Below are 20650 nucleotides of genomic sequence, written 5' to 3' on the forward strand. Positions count from 1 at the left end.
CAAATAAATAAATGATCTCTGAAAGGAAACTGTTGGTTTGTTCTGGATGTTTCTCAGGGTGTTATATCTGCAGACGACCACTTTCACTGCTGGTGAACTCCTGAGGGTCACAGAGACACTCCTACTACAATCAGGGGAAAAGGGTAGCACGTTCCTGCTAAATTTGACATGTACTGATGGATAAACTGATTTTCATATATTTGTGTCCTTAAAAGTACCTTTGATCGTCTTACTGAAAACTCATAAACGTTGAAAAGCTTCCTCATGTCAAACCAAGTTTATTCACACGTAAATATAGTCGTAAGAGATTCATGAAATTAATTAAACAGGTTTCATATTTTTTATTAAAAAAAGATAAAACATGGTTGATCCATTATAATTTCCTCTGTAATTCATTCTGGTTCGCTTTACACTGACAGGGAAACAATTACTGAAGTATTTCATATATATATATATTCATATAATTTTCAGGAATTATGAGAACTTTAGTCAATCAAAACAAAAAAGTCACAAAAACTGAAAATACATACATATTTACAAAGACAAGAAAGCAGAGTTACGATTAAATAAATACATTAAAGGTGCAAAGAAAATCCCATTAAGCTCGTTTTCGCATGGCTTCCTGCTTGAGTGATCACACAGGGTCATGTGACATCAGAGATTTGACAGAAAACAAAGGAAAAATTCACATTTTACAAAAGAAAGCCCTAATTTTTTAGATTGAAGGGAGTTTGGAGCGCTTGCACAATCTTTAAACGTCTCAAAGACAATCTGCTGGGTTTTCACAGCGCTTGACACAAAAGGTTTCTTACAGTTTTATCAGTTTCACATTTTAAACCCAAACTAAAGTCAACAATAGGATAATCCCACTGCTGAGAAAAACTCCCCTGAAATCTGCTTTTTATTTATCAAATCTGCAGCTTCTCACAAAGTTTCACAATCTTTAATGAATTGATCCGGTCCAGTTGGCTAAATGTTTGTTCCTTAGAAATGTATCCTGCAGTTCCTTACAATACTGGATACACTCTTATTGTGTAATGGAGTTCATGGGTCACATTTATTGATTTATTTTAGTGGAAACATATGTGTTCTCTACATTTGGCTGTGAGTTGGAGGAGACATCCAATTTCTCACTCCTTTGTCAGGCTGCATTTTTTATGTTAATCTGTATAGTGGACTTATTTTCTTGATTGATTTTTAACTTCATGTCAACTTAAAGGTCACCTATTATGCAAAATACACTTTTTCATGTCTTTTCTACATCAACATGTGTCCCCTCTGTGCAAAGAGATTCTGAAAGTTTTAAGAAAAAAGATTCTCTCTCTTTTTGTCCTGATCCATTTATATAAAAACTTGACAGAAAATGAGCTGATCAGAATCTGCCCACTTCATGATGTCATTACGATTTTTTAGCTTGAGTAACCAATCACCAACCAAGGTAATTGAGTTATTGGCAAGCCTTGATGAAGATAATGGTGAACATAAAAAGGAATTTGCATTGAATTTGTCTTAGATCCATATATGTTTTGAACTTCAAATTAATTCAAATAAAAAAGTAATGATGTCAGTGGAAATGTATTTTTTTTGGGCTTTATGGGTGAAGGGAGAATGTGGATCGTACAAGGTGTGAGACGTTTTAATTTGTAAGCCACGTTAAATGTTTATATGTGCCAGTTTAATAAAAGTCAATGTGTATGAATGGTTCTTACATGAGGGCTTTTGCTTGTTTGGGTTTTAATGTGGAATTCGTTAACAATAATAAAAAAGGGCGAATATCCAAGTTATATCCTGAAACCAAACAGATGTTTTAGGTTCATGAATAACATTTTGAAGGTAACAAATCTAGTTTGATAATAAATGTGACCCTGATTCTGTACAACAGTTGCTGTTTGTTACTTTAGTCAGCCGTGTTTGCGATATGTCAAAAACGTTTCTGTCAAAAGTCCTCCGTCCTTGCTGCCCTAGTTGTCGGTAAGCAGGGAGCTGAGGCAGCAGAAAGGCAGATGGAAGAAGCAGTCTGTGTTGGCAGGGATCTGCATGTCACGAAATAAAACGTGGCTCTTGTCTTCGTCTGCTCTGCCTTGTGTCTTCTTGAGCTCCGTGAATTTCTGCAGGATCAGCCGATGTTCACGGCCTCGAATCAGACCTCTGAAGTACAGAACAGCAACCAGGTGCTTCTTGCTGCAGGTGGAGGAAAAGACAACACAAATATATTAGACATTGTACTCAGTGCATTGGATCCACATTTTCCCCTTTTGTAGAAGTGTGACACTCCGGACATCACCAGCAGTGAAAGTGGTCGTCTGCAGACATAAGACCCTGAGAAACACCCAGAACAAACCAAGGCTGTTCTTTCAGGGATCATTTCTTTAGTTGTTTCTAAAAGTTTGGTTTCGTTGCCCATGATGAATAATTCAGATGTTTCCTTCAGAGCAGGACACTGATGGGAAGACTTTGATTATTCTCCACTGTTAAAGACTGTTCAGTGTTTCTGAGTGAGACTCTGACAGAGGAAGCATGGTCTGAATGGAGCGTTATTCTGCTGTGATAAAAAAAACTCTTGTATTGACTTCACATTTATCAACAGAAACATGAAACCAATGCAATCTTTCAACATGTCATAAAGTTCAATATATTGTGATATGACACCAGTGTTTTCAGATCCAAAAACAAAATGTTGTGGAAGAACGGGAAAAAATGCCAACAGGTGAGTTTGTTGTTGTTTCTGGTGAAACATGTTAAAACTCCACAAGTTACTGTTTATGAGTGGGATTATATCAAGCAGAGTGCAGGACAGGGGGAGTGTTTCTCAGGGTCCTATGTCTGCAGACGACCACTTTCACTGCTAGTGAACTCCTGAGAGTCACAGTCTCTTTGGTGCACTATCCATATACAACACATCCTCACTCCCAGGTCAGCGAATGCTACCCGCAGATCCATTCTCACAGCGTTTATCAAACTTTTTCTTACTCAATATGAAGCCACACTTATTGTTTTTACTTCTTTATTTTAATTGAATAATGTAGGACTTTTGTTGCTGTCAGTTATGGGGAGAGTAGGGGCTCAGAATACTGAAATCTGTATTGTTTCTGCGTTTTTTCCTTCTAATTTTGTATTCTTTTCTAAACCACACACTGTTATTTACTCAACAATAACACATCATTATCATTGTGTTTATTTATTTGTTTGATTAATAAGCACAAGTTGGAGTCCGTCAGGACCGAGGGTCGGAGCAGCTCATAGTAGCCTAGTTGCTTTAGAGAATTTTACACCCGGAAGTAAGTATTCTCTCCGCTTCGCTTAACAAACCCCGTGACAGTCCTCAAGCTCTGTGATTGGATGTTTGAGTGTGTGCCGAGGGTTACGCCGAGCGCCGAACAACACTTTGAAATGGGATGGAACCACGGCACTGTCCAAAACTGGATTTGAACGGGTCCACCCCGTCGCCCCCTCCCATTTAAATAAAGCCTTATTAGTTTGTCTGTCTGTGTCTCCAATTAATATCTAATAATAACAATAATACATTTCAATAACGTGCTTTAACCACCAGGTGTCCCTTTCTATCAGCTGTGCACCGTTATGGTGTAAATATACCAATATACTGATTGGATCAAATATAAAAGTCAGCCGAATTAGTATTGATATTGCAAGGAGACTTATATTGTGAAGAGAAATGTAAGATTTTGTTTAATTGCTGATATATTTATGATCCACGTCACATATTCAGTTTCGGCGGCAGTTGTTCATGTTTGTCTAGAAGTCTTCTCATCAGGGCTCTATAACGAACTACGGCAGATATGTAATATTTAATGCAGCCGAACCGTGTATTACAATGCCGTTATGTGATGACCTCCAAAGAGAAAATCAAGCACACTCGGAATAAAGTATCATTTTATTTTTAAAAAATGTTTTCGTATTTCACATAAACAGGAAATCCGGTTAACTAAAATGTCCGTGCGGAACAATACCCCAACCCATAGATCCGTGGGTGAATAATGTAATCACCACATTACACACATCCCTTCACATTTAGATTTTAATTTACATTAAAGTATTTCGTGAGGCAACGCAATAATCGCACAATGGCACGACCTTTAATACAGATACAGATTTCAGTATTCTGAGCTCCTACTCTCCCCATAACTGACAGCAACAAAAGTCCTACATTATTCAATTAAAATAAAGAAGTAAAAACAATAAGTGTGGCTTGATATTGAGTAAGAAAAAGGTATGGACATCCCGGAAAGTTGAAAATGTACTCTAAGGGCCGCCCCCTTGCGTTGGAAAAAGCCGACACAGGCGACTTGACATAACGTCAACATAGGCCGACCTTGGAGTGAGGATGTGTTGCCATATACAGTATATGCTGCATAAAATCCTTTTAGGGATCAAGCAATTCTTATTGAAAACAAATTTTTGGAAGGGTTTAACATCGGAATAAGTCTAAAGGAAAGTTGACTATATGTTAAATTGCATCCACATTTTACTTCCTACTTTTCAAATATGTTAGACTTAACATGACAACTTCTTTGAAGTGTAATGAAATCTTGCAGATATGTTTTGCTTGTGGGTTCTTTGCAACACGCATCAGAGGTTTATTGTTAATGATCAGTGCTCTCTGTTTTTGGGTTAATCAGAAACAAAAGCATACTTTGCACCTCATTTTGTTCACCTTCTTTGCTCTTTTTTCATCATCACTTCCTAATTTTTTTGGTTACTTTAACTCAAGTTTGCTATGTTTCAGTCTCAAATGGGGGGATTCCTGCACCGCTTTAATCTGCTGACCCCTCCATGTGAACAGAAGTACCTTCATTTAATTATTCCAAAATGACCAAAAGGGGAATCAGTGAAACTTTTTACACGTTTCAAATAGAAATTGAAATCAGGATATTGGTTTAATGTCTTCACTCAGGCCTTTTTTTGTGGTGCCTGACTTGTGTAACCCAACAAAACCTCTGCTTTGCAACAGGGGGACGCGTTGCTGCACTTCAGTAACCTCCATGTATGTTTAACTTTATCAGGTTTTGAAAGAAATGACTGAGTGAGAGGAAAGCCCCGCCTCTAACCCCTCTGACATCGAGCTAATCAACAGATTATTAGATAAAGATTAGATTAAATATTGGTCATAGTGCACAGTGCAGATCGAAGCCATGACATGCAGTTAGCATCCAACCAAAAGTGAATTTACTGATTTAGAATATGAATTTTAGAAAATGCTAGAAAGTGCATTAGGTAGTTTAGCACCAATCATTTTAAATGTACAGTATGCAGAGGTCCTGCATGTGAATACATTAAAGAGGACATATTATGCTCAGTTTCAAGTTCATATTTGTACTTTGTGCACTACTAGTCTGTGACATGCTTGTTTTTTAAATGAGTTACAAAAATGCCTTACCAGAAGTCAGGGTAATGCTTCACTAAAGTCTCCAGATGGTTCTTTATGTCTCTCTTGTTTTTCTGTTCGACGATGACGCTCAGCTCGTCTCCGACATCATAGAGCCACTCGTGAGCCGACTTCTAAAACAGAAAAATATATATATATTTACGTTCCAATATTCTTTTTAATATAAGTGTTCTGACTCATTTAGGGTAACCTGAAACACTCTATATTGGTGCCTTTATTTATTCAATTTAAGAATACAAAATTGTTTTTACGACCTTTCTGTGGCTTCAATATCTTAGTGTCCCCAGGTAACAAGTTTACAATGTTTATTGTGATGTGTCAAAACGGTATTGACAGTACTCCAAAATAAAAATAATGTAAACGAGTAAGAGAAACAATTGAGAAATCCGTAAGACAATCAATAAAAGCACTTTCTTACATGATACTGCAAAGAACATTTCCTTAAAACATTTTAAAGGGAAACTCAAACATTACACACATAAAGATCAATGTATTAGTCATGGGGAGTATGTAAACAGTTTTAAACACTAATGTACAGTGGCTCTGTATTAACTTAACGCCTCAGAGTTATTTTGATCCAAGCCGGGACACAACAAATGTTTGTAGAGTCGCATCATGGGAAACTGCACACACAGTATGACCCAGCATTTTTGGACATTGACCCATACTGGGAAGTAAAGGCGTTATTCTTAAGTAAATCTGTCTCTAATATTAAATATAAAATGTGCAATACCAATATTAGTTGGTGAAGAAGTACAAATCTTTTCCTATTGACATGCAGAAGATGCTGTTCACGTTGATGGGGAAGTAAAGAGGTGTATCACCATGACATAAAACAATAATGTTATGATCACCATGTCCTCAAACAGGTCCCTCAGTTCTGCCCACTGCTTGCGGATCTTGCTCGCTGCTCTCTCGTGTCTCTGGTTCTTGCACGAGAAGTTTTTCTTCATCAGCTGGCCGATGTATTCTTGTACCACGTGGTAGTGCAGCCTGCTGGCAAAGTCCTGTTGCCGGGAAACACACACACACACACACACACACACACACACACACACACACACACACACACACACACACACACACACACACACACACACACACACACACACACACACACACACACACACACACACACACACACACACACACACACACACACACACAAAGGGAGTGATGTAGCAGGATAACAGGAGATGCATGTAAATGGGGAAATGAAAGTGTCTTAATGTGTCTGTCACATGACCAACTGCCATCAGATCATAAGAAATAACAATTCACTTCCACCTATTCATCGGTTCAAGTTTTCCAGGATTTTTTCCTTGTCTCTTTAATCATTTCTGCATCCCGCTGGAAACAATGGTGCACAAACTGATTAACTGGAACTTCCAAGAGGGGCTGACCCAATAAGTAAATAAGAAAAGACCTCCTTTTAGCTGATTAGACTAGCTCTTAGAGAAAAAAAAACACAAATGCGGTTGCCAAACCGGAAATCCATTGTTTTAAGCCATGTAAGAGAGTTTCTTGTAATCCAAAAATCTAAATCCTAAGCGCTAAATGGGAAATGTATCAGATCATATCCAAACGTTGGCAGGTAACCAATCGTTTTAAAGAGGCAGTGGTCTTTACTGATAAGTAAAATGTTTTAGCTGGCACGTTAAGATAATAAAGTGGTTGGTAAATGCTGGGAATCGACCCCTGACCTCACCTGGTTGTGTGGAGGCCTCATGAGAGCGCAGTTCTTAGAGAGCAGTTCCGTGTGTTTGGAAAGCTGTTTAAAGTCGTCATCGTCGGTGAGCCACTTCCTTGTTATCATTCTCCTCAGATACAGCTGGAAAAAATATCAGAAAACAGGTTTGAAGCAGGAAAAATAAATCTTACTATATAATGCTTTTACTGTTTTATTCTCCACAGGTTGAAGGGGGGTCATCAGTTCTTCTTTCTGTTCGTTAGGACGTCTGTTCAAAGAGACGTGGTTTTCCCTTTCTTGTATTGTGTTATATCGGCCTTTGTGCATGTAAATGGTCTGCAAATGCCAAAATCCCTGTGTTCCCTCCAGAGGGAGTTTCTCTCCTACCCGCCTGAAACGCCTCCCTTTCACTCCTTTGTCTACTTCTGTAACATAATGACATCACTATGTAACAGGCGCACTTCGGCTAGTGCTCCAACACATTGTACGTGATAGACTAAGAGGTGGGACATCTCTAAGCGGTTGACCAATCACAACAGAGCCGGCCAGCTAACCAATCAGAGCAGACTGGGCTCTGGTTTCAGACAGAGGGGGAAAAGAGGTGCTGCAGCACAGGCAGTAATTTGATAACATGAATGTGATATAAAGTACTGTGATCGTACCTCGACGTCCTCTTTGAACTGGACCTCCAGCCCCTGCCTGAGCCTGAAGATCAGCCCATCAGTCTCTTTCTTTAAGTCCTCCACCTCTGCAGGACACGTGTCCCGGTACCCCTCCATGTGCTGCCTGCAGGAGGAAAAACAGCATTGACTGAGTGACTGTTATGAAATAGCTGACCTTAGTTTGTTCATCCTTTGGAAGTGTTTGGACCATCGTGTTGGGAACCACTTGGATAAACTTTTTTAGTTTATATTAAGTTGTTGAATCGGGATCACTTAAAATGATTGTTAATATTATTTAAACATAATAAAAACACAATGTAGTTTGACAAACATACTCATGAAAACCATATTTCAATCCTTTCACATTGCTATCTAAAACTGTAAAATGTCAGCTTTCCACAATCCTAAACTCCACCTTGCCGTCATACTAACATTATGACGTGACAGATCTGTGTCCATGTTATATTGTATGTTTTCTGTTCTGTTTTTTACTGACTTGTAAAGGGTGTAGAGACTCTTTGGCTAATGTGTAATTCATATAATCTGAAGCAGAGAAGGTTAAAAGTCACATCTACTCTGCATCTGTACACACACTCTGCTCCTGACATTTACAATTGCATTAAATAAACCAGAGCGAAGCTGCATCTGCTGTCTCGAGACTGCAAATAGCAGCTGAGTGCTTTTAGAGGTGCAGCTTGCTCTACTTTCTCTTTCTACCCTCTTATACAACCAGAGCGTTTCTCACTCGCAGCCCCGATTCCCCGAAATCACGTGGGGCAAAACTCGTTCCAAGGCTTGCAAATCTCACAATGACAAGCCCTTATTTTAAATGGGTTTGTGGTGAGCCTCTGCGTTTTAAAGGGGCGGTCCTCTATCTGAATCTAAAATAGCTCAGACATGAATCATCCAAACAAAAGCTCTGATCGTCTTCCGAGTCTCTGTGCAGTTTAAGCATGTGATTGTTGTTTTAGAAGCTGCAAAATCATTAGTTTAAAGCAAATCAACTAACATATAATATAACCAGATATTTAGATAATTTGTTGTGGGTGACTTTCAAATCAAAGCACATACATGTTAAGTACAGTATTGAACGTGGATCCAGTTACATGCAGAAGTGGAAGAATTATTCAGATCCTTTACTCAAGTAAAAGTATTAACACCATACTGTGAATGAACTTAGGTAACCTTGTTTTCAAACCCTATATAACTTGGGAACTTGGAAAAGGTTCCTTCCAAATCTTTTTTTCAAATCTGCATAAGTCCTTATCACATGAGAGAGAAAATGATTACTTTACCTGCAGGGATTTCATTCATTGTATTATCTACTATTTAAAAACCGATAAACATGTTTAAATGTACCAAATCGAGCTTTTATTTTGAAGGTTAAACAGCCCAGAGGCAGTTGTTCATGTTATTCTACTGGTTAAGCACCAATGTAAAAAACAAATACACTCCTAACCATTAATTAAGAGTTCTTTTAAAACAGGAAATCATCTATTTTCCTCTGGTGGCAGTGCTTTTGTCAAGGCAGGTTGGCATGATGCCTACCGGGGGTAATGTCAGGAAGTCATGTGACTTACTGTAAAGCTGTGAAGCTGTTGATGTATGTAATCTGATACTCTGTCCAGATAGGCTCCGGCTGCAGAGCGCGGCAGTGAAGCCTGAACCCCGCCTCAAATCTGTGGAGAGGAGAGACATGTGTTCAGCCTGCAAGACAACTACAAGGGCTTTAAACAACACACTTTAAATGGACTTTAATGTCTACATGATGAGGCTTTTTTAAATGATTGATTGTATCGAGGTGGGGTCTCGCGTGTTAAACAGTCTTGGTCATAAATCAGCAGAGGAAATGTTTTGTTATATTGCAAAAGTGTGGTTATTGCACGAAGGGCTGGTTCCTGTTTTTAGTTTGTTTTGGATAGTTTATACACATTTCTACGTTTCTTCAATCCATCATTAATGTAGAATTTACATTAAGTTTACTATAATAGCCTAGAGGTCAAAAGTGCTGTAAAAAACAACATTTACTACAATGACTCAGTTGATCTTGTTAAAATAAAGTAATTTAAATTGAAGTGCTCATACAGTATTTGTGTATTTCTGTGTTAACAAACCTCTTGGGAAAGTCTTTGAGCTCTTGCAGGCAGGAAGAGATCACTTTCTGTTTCAGCTGAGCATCGATCGCAGCAGAGCATTCAATAGATCCCTTCAAATTCTGCAGGAAACACACAAAAGTATAGAGCTCTTAAGACCGATACTTAAAACAAAGAAACAATGAGGTAATTATGAAGCTCTCTGCTGCCGTCAAATGGGTCAATCGCTGCAGTGCAACATGCACAGATGAGGGGGAATAAATCCCAATATTTTTATTTATACTATTATTTATTTACTTAGATACAAACACAATAAATTATAATCTGTAACAAAAATAAACACAATGACTTTTTTTAAACAGAGAAAATCAACAATGTCACACAAAACTCTCCAAAAAAGAAACACTATCCCATTAAGCACATATTCTGAGACCAATAATATATTTATAAAATATTAATATTTTATTTACTCTTTTTAAATATGTTATATATATATATATATATTCATATGTTCTGTATTCAATATATTTATTTAAATGTATGTATTTTTTCTATGTTTAAAGTATGAATTATTAATTAATCTGTTACTTATTTTCTTTTTTGTGTAACTATATTTTAATTAATATACATGACTTATAAGATGAGATAAGGAGTTAAGAGTTTGATGACCCCCCCCCCATGTGATATTTATAAAAACATATTGTACCGTCCAGATGTCCATGGGAAACTGAGAGTGGAGAAAGCCCTCTTCCTTCTCTGGAGTCTCTCTGTCCGTCCATATTGTCTTATTTTCTTGTTCAATTACTCTATCCAGGGTGCAGCTTATGTCCTCCTGCAGAAACAAACACGTGGAGACAAAAGGTGGAGGAGGCGGTAAACAATCAGCAAAAAGGGGCTAGTTCCTGTTTGAAAATGACTCTATGTTACCTCATCTTCTTTCAGTGACTGCAAACATACTCAATTATTATTATCTATTTACAGTATATTGCTGTGTCCACTGACTGCGCCACGATAGGAGGGTAAAGATCAGAGACATTGGTTACGTGTCTTTCCGTCTCCAAATCTTTGTGCTTTTATTTTGTAGGCTAAAGAAAAAGGGTCCAAACTGGAAGGGCAGCCCACCCCTCAAAATTAAAAAACAAACACTTCTGTTTACAATCAATGGTTGGACTTGCTACTGCTATGTGAACAAAAATGAAACCTTGGATGTTGACTTTTAATACAGTTTTTTGTTATTTTAATTAGCTGTTTGGTTCCCAATGTATTCCTAGATTATGTGTTTTCGCCCACCAAAAAGGTTTGAAAACTTCAGAAAAACGTGATCTATGGTTTGAAGAATTGTTGTCATGCACAGAAAATAAACATTCTCAATATGAAGAACTGAAAGGCCTGTTTACTTTAACTCTAATGGAGTAATAATGATGCCTGAAAATAACAAATTCCATGAATTACAGATATAATATATGATGCCCCAAAAATCCCAGAAAGACGATGGACAACATGACCTCCGACGTTGTGCTCCTCACCTTTAATTTACAGCAGTATTTGTCTTTCAGCTTCTTGAGAAAGTCTTCCTCCAGCTGCAGATCAGAGCTCTCCTCCTCCATCTCTGGCTGCAGGGAGACACCTCCCATGATCTTCTCACTGCCCGGAGAGTACAAGAAACGTTTAAAAACATGTGATGAAATCTGTTGCCACTAAAGAATGCTGAAGGCATGTTACTTCATGTCAGGGGAAAGAAAGATACCAAGTGATAAACTCTTCTCACCAGAACTTTTTCATATTTGGGAAAGATCACCACTAAATAATGCTTTAGAAAAAGACAAAAAGCAGAATATAATTGTTTTTATTTCAAGAGCTGCGAGATGCTTAGTTTGATAAAAGATTTTTCACAAGAGATTTGCACTTTTTTGTATTTACGCCAATGTCCTTATAAAATATATAACACACTACAGGAAAGGGAAAACCCCCAAAATCATAATAGGGCCCCTTTAAGTGTAACGACCCCTACACACGGCGGCGTGCGTTGACTCTTTAACGCTTCTGTCCATTCAATTTGAATGGGGTGACGTCACATTTCGCCGAACTGCATTGTGGGAGCAAAGCGTAGCTTCTCTCGAGGTGCTCGCTGCAAAAGTAGAGCAATGTTCTACTTTTGATGCTTCGACGGAGGTGTCAGCCAATCAAATCCTGCTTATGCAAATCTGCCAGTACAAGCGCTAGCCAATCAAACCACTTATATGCTGGGAGAGCCAGACCGCAGTTCCTTTCCTCATATGCCAAAAAATGGAGGAGAAAATAATCGTAGCGGTAGGGAATCACCTGGTGCTTTATGACCAGTCCCTGTTCACCTACCGGGATACAAACCAGAGGAGCCAGGCATGGAGGGAGGTGGTAGAGACAGTGGGTGAAACTGGTAGGTTTTCGCCTGTTTGGGGAGTTTATATTAGGGATGCACCGAATATTCGGCCACCGAAAATTATTGGCCGAAAATGGTTAAGCAGGCCCTTTCGGAGCACCGAAAAATATCACCGAATGTCAGAGAACAGGGTTACGTTGATCATACTCCGCATATTTGTCCGGGTGTTTTGATTTCAAGTGGTGGAGTAATCCCGAAGTGGTGAAAGTCTTTGCAGTGACACCCCCTCGAGAAATGTCTGCTGGACACGTTTTACAAATCGCAATCCGAGCCTCTTTCTCTGATATTTTGAAATATCTCCAAGCGGCGGACATGTTGCTGTGAGCCAGCCGCGAGCATGGTCACGCGCCGTGCTTGTCGCTGCGTTTTGATTACGTCATCACAACAACACGTTAGGTTACCAAACGTATAGGTGCATTGGTTGTTGTTGAAGGCCTGGCTGTTACAGTCTTTATTCACACTATTTGGTTGTAGGCCTACTGGCCTAGATGTTTATGCAGTTTTAAAGCACCTTGGCTTTGTTCTGAATGCACTTTGTTGTAGTTATCCTACAGAGAAAAGAAAATGCACTTGACTTGGAATGAATGTACTGTATGCATTCAAAAGTGCTGAATAAATGTTTTATGGACCCATAATAGTGATTATTATTTCAGTTAAGTTTTGCCATAATCATGTCTTTTTCTATAATCAGGTAGCTGAACAACATTGGTAAAAAATGTATACATTATATATATATATATTTCTATTAATCATTTTCGGCCTTTCGACATTCGGTTTTCGGCCAACTGTTTCCTATTTTCGGTATCGGTTTCGGCTAAGAATTTCCCATTCGGTGCACCCCTAGTTTATATCCAGTGTACTTCGTTTGAATGGACAGCTAGCAGGCATAGACAGTATTTAGCCAGCATGGAATGTTGCGTAAAATAGCACCATAGACATTAATGTCATAAATGTTCATCATATAAAGTGTGACATGTAAAACCTTTTATGCAATTGACAGGAGAGATTCATGTGACTGGTTGTTGGTCGCGTTGCTCGCGTAAACTCCCCAAGCTCAAGACACGCCCACTGCCAAGCGTCAACGCACGCCGCCGTGTGTAGGGGCCGTAATAGCTCACTTACATCTTCAGAATCCGATCCACACCATTGATATAAAATTCACAAATTCTATTCTACTGACCTCTTGTATACGTTGATGATCCAGTTGAGCAGCGCGTACAGGTCCTTCACCTCCGTCACCTGCGGCTCCAGCTTCTTCAGGTGCTGCCCGACGCCGCTGTGGTAGCTCCTCACGTAGGTACTGAAAACCTTAAAGCTGGGCGGGTAGGACCACCGCAGATCCTTCTTCACACTCTCCAAATCCTCCAGGATGGTTTTACCCAGCAGCCCTAGGTGAACCGCCAACCAGGAGGGGTTCTTCTCTTTTTGCTCCAGTTCGATGCTCCCAATCTTCACCTTCACGCCCTCACCCACCGCCTCCCTCCACGCCTCCCTCCAGCTGTCCTGAAGTCCTCCAGGTTGCTCCGCTCTCTTCTCCTCCTCCTGGATGATTCGCGCCACGGGTTCCAGCAGCTCCTTGTTTCCAGAGGGAAGAGAGTTGGAGTCGCGCACGATGGTTTTGATCTTGTTCCTCAGCTCTCCGTAGAGGAGGTTCAGGTCTTTTTCTTTCTTTGCGAGCTCCAAGGGGGAGTCGTCACCGCTCCGTTCCCGCTCCTGCTGGAACTCCTGCCGCAGGGCGAGGAGGTTCAGGTGTGCGTCCTGCAGCTCCATCGACTCTATCAGATTATTGATCTGCATCACTGAGAGGGAACAGAGAAAAGGCCCAGTCACTACAAATGGGGCTGAAGTCTGCGAGCCAGTTCAGGCAGTCAACTCGAGCACCAATGATACATTTACACGAATGCGCGTTGCCCCTCAGCCAACCAAACACAATAGGCGCGTTCACACCAAGTACTTTTCCCACAAAGGTTCCTGAGAACTCTTTAGTTCTCATGAACTAAGTACAGATCGCGTTCACACCGGAAATTAGTTCCTGGGGGTGGATTAGGCAAATCAAGCCGCTGACGTCACTTCTTCTTCTTCTGCTTTGGGTTTACTGGCAGGCCGCAAACAACTTCACGGCTTATACTGCCGCCCAAAATCCCCGGCCGGAAGTCCCCGGAGTTGGGGACTGGCTTCAGTAGAAGCTGCTGGGACTCCCAGCAGCTTCTTTCCGAGTAAACGGCCAGAACGCCGACACCTCCTCATCTCCACCGCTCCCATGTTTTATGTTGTGTTGTCATAAGTTAGTCTCTCTGCGTTTCTGCGCTGGACTAATGCTAATGCTAATAATGCAATGCGAGGATAATAAAATGGCGGCTTCACAAAAGTTTTGGGGAGTTTGACGGGGCGTGGTTTGTAGTCCGCCCAGCCAATCAGACACAGGAACCTTTTTCTCCCACGAAAGTCCCTGCTCTCTAGCAGGGACTGAAAAGGGGGTAAAAAAGGTTCTCTAGAACTAATTTAGTTCCTGGGACTTTTTGGTGTGAATGCAACTAAATCGTAGTTCTCAGGAACCTTTGTGGGAAAAGTACTTGGTGTGAACGCGCCTATTCTCCTAAATCTGCCACTCTATTAACTATAACGCTGCAAGATTTGTCTGCCTCTACTGCTACTGGTACTGGTTTAGTCACAGTTCTATATAATCATCACTCAATGTTCTATGTAAATGTGTGGCCCGAGCCTAGAGAACAACCTCAAAATATATGCTGCTTCTAATAAACATTTCCAACATTAGTTTTCTGACTGAAATGTTGAATACACTTGCAGAGCTTACTCTACTGTACTGCAAACATCTTGTGTTTACTTTTGGTCGGATAAGCCTGCACACAACCACCAAATCTCACCAATGATTTCCTTTTCTTCTGCCCCTGAGAGGCCACTTTACTCTAGCACGCTTGGAAACACATTTTTTGACAGCCCTAACGACCGTATCAGAGATGTCTTATTAGGAAAGATAGCATTACAACATGCACCATTTCCATAATGAGATGTCTCTTAAGTGAGCAGCCTAATATATTTATTATTTAGCATTTAACATAAGATAAAAAAACTAGAAAGCCATGATGTCAATAGTAAATGAGGGTTAAGACTCTGGTGTCTGCAGACAAACTGAACCCCTGTGTTTACAGCTGGAATAAGATTCCTATCACTGTCTGCTTCTGTTGCCAAAACAGATGAAGATACGTTGAAGCTGCAGACAGCGAAAGAGACAGGAACATGTGAGAAAAGGTTGCACACATAATGTGCAGCTATGAATGTCTTCTATGGTTTATAGGCCATTTTTTCATGAATGCTGGGGCTCACTAATACAAATATAAGTGACTGAAAAGAAAATCAGAACCTATATGGACAGTTAAAGCTTCACATTTTCAAAGCCGGTGCTCCCAAAACGTAAAAATTAAACTGGTAATGTCCTTCTAACCAAAAAACTGTACCTCGCTGCTCAGTTCAAAATATTTTTAACGCTGTACGATGCCTGGTTTTCATATTGATATCAGCGTTATTTTATTTAAATGTTAAGTATAGTATGTTGTTTCTTAAAGGTTGCAATTTGTATTGAATTCATGCAAATGCTTGTACATTGATCTTGTGTTTAATATAAAGTGTAGATCTTTAACATTATATAGGTAGAGGCTCAAGCCAAATGGGTTTTTTGCATGTTCATTTTGTTATATTTGTGTATTATCAAATTTTGCAAAACCATTAAAACCATTGAACCATTAAAACCACAGTTAAAATTTCACATATCCAGAGCCAGTGATCTCAAAATGTGGAATCAAACATGTACCTGACAGTGGTGTGTGTGGTATTTCTGGCAGTGTGTACTCCTCCTCCTTTGCTTTTTCCTCCGTCTTCTCCTCCGCTGGTCCTTCAGCCACGGAGATGAGCGGTTGCTGTCGGCAGGCTTTATCTTTCTTGGTGCCCAAATTCAAGCTTCGACGTATGGACTCTCCTCTTGTTAGGATAGAGTCAAACCTGCTCATGTTGGGATCTGAAGGAAGAATAAAAAAGCCTTTGTAACTTTAAGCATTTTTAAATTTCATAACTGTTTTGTCCATGAAGTGTCCAGGAAACCAATATAAAATATGAAATGATTGCTCTACCTGTCTTTGAACGTGCCACCCCTTTGCCTTTCTGTGGAGTAGTGTTGCTGTCTTCTTCGTCTTTTTTGTTGCAAAGGCCTCCGACATTTTCTAGAGGAGATGTCACCGGAGAGCTCTGACCTGACGGAGAAACAGAACATTTCTCAGTAAACCGATTCCATAGCATCTCTGTTTCACAATCACATCTCCTTTTGTAGCGTTAGTAAGAAAATGAATGTCAGTGCTTTAAAAAGATTTCAGTTTCTTAAGGTGTATATTTGAGAGGATGATCGAGTTTTATCCTCACAGTGACTTAACTAATACAACTAAGGAATGCAATTATTAAGTCCTGACGAAAACTGCCAGGTCACTTTGGCCCGGCTCCAGCATTTAAAGTGAAACTGACTGGAGATTTTTGAAAGCATCAGCTAAAGGAAATGCAATGGAAGCAGTTTGTGCTGCTCAGTCCTGCTGACAGAGACAGTTATTGAGAACCTAAGAATTACTCTGAAATGAAACGTATTGGATGAATGTAACCTTACTGAATTCTGCAGAAAATCCTTATGCTAAATTAAAACATAATGTTTACTGTCTGCTTCAAAGCCTCCAAACCACTGCAGTGTAAAAATTAAAATCAATGGTAATGATGGCTGCTGAAATGCCTTGATTGGACTCCTTTGTTTACTTCACTAACTTAGTGACATAATTATGTAACACCTACGCTTCTATTGGCAAGAGCTCCAACACATTGTTGACACGTGACAGATGAGAAAAATAAAGGCCTTTTTGAACAACAAAGCATGGAAACATGTCACAATGGAGGAACAAAATACAATTAAGAAACCTATATATTAGCTGCCTACTTCCCCTAATACTAGGACGGTTGAAAACCATATTTCGCTGTGTGTTCTGCACTTTGTGTCACGATAAAAGAAAAATAATTTAAGACAGAGTAATCTAACACAAAAAAACAAACTGATCTTCTCTTATATAAGCAAATATTACCGGTAAGTGCAGCTTGGTAAGTTAAAGGATGAGACACAGCTTGTGGGTGACTTTTAGAAGAATCTTTACTCTTCTTCTGACTTTGAGAGACCACCTTACTCTACCTGCCTGAAAGCACATGTCATGTCAGCCATAATGACGGTACTCACTGGGTGACTGAGGCGTTAATGACCCTGACTCATTGCCAGTCGTGACCTTTAACCCCTTTCCTCGCCGGATGCTTTTTCTCAGCGTCTTTATCATGCCCAGCGACTCCTTGGTGCCTCCGTTGGTCGGCGTCTTCCCGTTGCTCTTCAGGGACACTCTGACCTCTTCCGTGTTTTCAGTGTCCATCATTTGTGACATCTCAACTCGTTGAATAACACCCACCTGTGAGAAAACAGAAGAAATGTTAAATGTCTGCCTGATATTTCTGAACTAAGGTGTGTGTGAAATGGCAGTGAAGCTGTACTTTGGGTATTGTGGTTTCAGGAAGGAGGAACATATTGTGTTTACAGATAACATCACAGTGCAGTTCATGCCAACACAGAGCGAGAGTGACGTAAATCAGGTTGAGAATGTGCTGTAAAAGCAGCTATAATGTTCATTGGCATCATTTTAACAGTAAGGATATCCCAAAATCCTCTTCTTGTCCTGCTCACTTTTATAGTTTCAGGATGATTTCCTTTTATAAAGAATCTCTAGTGTCCTATGAATGTCAATCTCACATAATCCATATTAAATGAAAACACCTTAATTTGAAAGATTCCTTTAATTGTTTCTCAAAATTAAAGGTTTGTATTCTACTTGTAAATTGCATGATGACGGTATTGTCACTTATATTCATTCATATAATCTAGTTAGCCGTGCCAGAAATCTTGTTCTGTACTCCTGTTATTATGTTCAATGCCAAACACACTGAGTAGGAAAATTAAATGCTACAGCAATCGTTTTTATTTATTTAAAAGCAAATTGCAGCAATATTTGATATAATTGTTTGCCCTAAAACATCCAAGAACCTTCTTTCATTTGTATTTATTACTTACATAACAATTATTATATTGTCCACGCATTTTTGTTTCTGTTTCAAATGTCTCACTATTGTTCTTGTCTAACTTTGTATTTGCATACTGTATCCATGTTAGTGTTGGACTTTCTAACCTGAGTAAATAAAGGTGTAATTCAGTCAGGCAACAACCGCGGCCTGCTTGAAATACTTTCTGTTTCATTTCATTTACCCTGCAACGACTTCACCTGAATTCAAGGTGAACAGTAATGCCAACATGTGATTGGCATTTAAAGAATAATTAACTATACTTGGATCTTAGTTTTGGCAATAGTTGTGTTGTGGCTTATGTATGTGTTGTTTATATGTTGTTTTTGGACAACAGGCTTTGGCTGCAGAGGCAACACTTGTATTGTATTGGGTGATATTGTTTTTTATTTTATCAGGCACTTGAATGTTTCCTTTCTGCGTATGTCAAGTGTTCTATAAATGGAACAGAATTAATGTAATTAATATTACAGGCCTGTCCAGTCAGGTTTTTATTCCTAAAGCAGCTCAGGATCAAACCAATGAAAAGTTATGACGTGCTGATAACAGTTTGACACTAAATAACCTGTTTTAAAACATACATTGTTTTACCTGTAAAAACTCACCTATGAGTAATACCTGGATTGCAAAGACAAATATTTTCACAATACAGACAAACTGTTCGCTAGGTTAAAAAGTAACTTGCTCGTAATGTATGTTGAGAGAGACAGAGAGTAAAAAGGTGTCAACTTACCTTCGTAGCTCAGGTAGAAACACGCTGCCAGCCCTCCTTCCTCTCTTTTATTACTTCCACTCCTACCTGCTTTCGCTTTCTCCACCTTTACAGTAAATCCGTTTGGCAGATAAGAAGAGGGAAATTACAGAACCAACAGGATTGGCAGCTAATGGAGCCAAAAATAAGTCTGTAAAGACACAGAGCAACAAGTTTTCTGAAGCCACATGACAAAGTTTACCCCGCTGTGATTTGTGTTTGGAAAAAAACAGAGGGTGAGTTAATGATTCAACAGATATAAACTGAAGGAGGAGTGTCAGTCACAGAGAGTTTAAACTGATCTTTACCAGAGGTTTTTAGTAAATGTGATTATACTAAACGTTTCTCTAAAATCAGTTTACAGGTAGATTTTCTCTCTTACCTGGAATGTGGCGTTAAAGCATTCGACCAAGCTGCCTTTAAGAGCCTCCGTAAAATCCGGTTTCAAGGTCGTCAGTCATAAATCAATAATGATTACGCTGTGATGAAAGAAGTTTTCCATTACTTAAATACAAGTACATTTATGTTAAAGTACTCCATTGTAAGTGCAAGTGCTAGATTGACATGTACTTCAACAGTTTATCATGAAATGAAGTATACAAAGTACTACTTCAGCAGAATGTCTTACTGTTTATATTGCATTTTTCAGTGGTAAATTAAGTAAGTACATTTACTCTATTACTTCAAAATGTCATGGTAATTTCTTATTTTAATTGCATGTTGCTTTATACTTCTACTAATATTAGTACTGGTATAATATAAGTATTGTCAGCAAATGCAGTTCCCTCTGCTGCATATTATTTGATTGTCAATAAAAGTAAAATATTTAATATATTTATATTTATATATATCTGTTTACTTTAAGTGAGTATTTCTAATTTGCTTCACTTATCATTTTATCATTTGTCCTTTTTTGATGTGTTATTATGTATTAAGCAATGATTTTAAGTGTTTTAATTGTTTCATTCAATTGTGGATACAGTTTTAACTATTTTACTTGAAAGTACATTTGATTTTTAAAGCAATTTTCCTCATTGGCATCTGAAACCCAACATGGGCCTCAGATAGACATTGATTTTTTGTAAGGGGACAAAAGCCAAAAGTGTTTAGAACAACTGGTTTAATCTTTAACAATGTGGTGAGGTATATATTATAAGCTTATTTTAAGTGAGTATGTTAATTATTATTATTATTATTACATTGCATTTAGCTGACGCTTTTATCCAAAGCGACTTACAATAAGTGCGTGCGACCAACAAAGTACAAACTTGAAGAAAACAGAATCATATAAGTACATCAGGTTTCATAGAGCTAAAACATTTCAAGTGCTACTCAACTTGCTGATGGGAACTTGGGTCCCCCTCGCAGTGCGGGTGCAGCGAGCTGTTTGGCTGATGCAGAGCGGAGTGCACGTGCTGGGGTGTACGGTTTAAACATGTCCTGGATGTAGGAAGGGCCAGATCCTTTCG

The 20650-nt window shown here is 39.1% G+C and overlaps 1 protein-coding gene across 2 annotated transcripts; it reads right to left on the minus strand.

Annotated features, from left to right (window-relative positions):
* Positions 1-258: 258 nt before the first annotated feature.
* Positions 259-19819, minus strand: exoc3l4 (exocyst complex component 3-like 4). 2 transcript variants are annotated; one of them, XM_079693847.1, is made up of 15 exons: positions 19564-19819; positions 19164-19248; positions 17547-17766; positions 16414-16533; positions 16098-16301; positions 13449-14067; positions 11376-11493; positions 10556-10681; positions 9871-9971; positions 9337-9435; positions 7757-7880; positions 7113-7235; positions 6259-6411; positions 5396-5517; positions 259-2181 (listed from the first exon to the last, which is right to left on the minus strand). In XM_079693847.1, exons 3-15 carry the CDS (start codon positions 17740-17742, stop codon positions 1962-1964), a joined length of 2325 nt encoding a protein of 774 aa, XP_079549973.1. In that variant the 5' UTR covers positions 17743-17766; positions 19164-19248; positions 19564-19819; the 3' UTR covers positions 259-1961. The 2 variants fall into 2 exon arrangements, with proteins under 2 accessions (XP_079549973.1, XP_079549972.1); XM_079693846.1 differs by lacking the exon at positions 19564-19819 and having other exon boundaries at positions 19164-19458.
* Positions 19820-20650: the final 831 nt, after the last annotated feature.

The sequence above is a fragment of the Notothenia rossii genome (genome assembly GCF_949606895.1).
Source record: "Notothenia rossii genome assembly, chromosome: 7".
Taxonomy (NCBI): domain Eukaryota; kingdom Metazoa; phylum Chordata; class Actinopteri; order Perciformes; family Nototheniidae; genus Notothenia; species Notothenia rossii.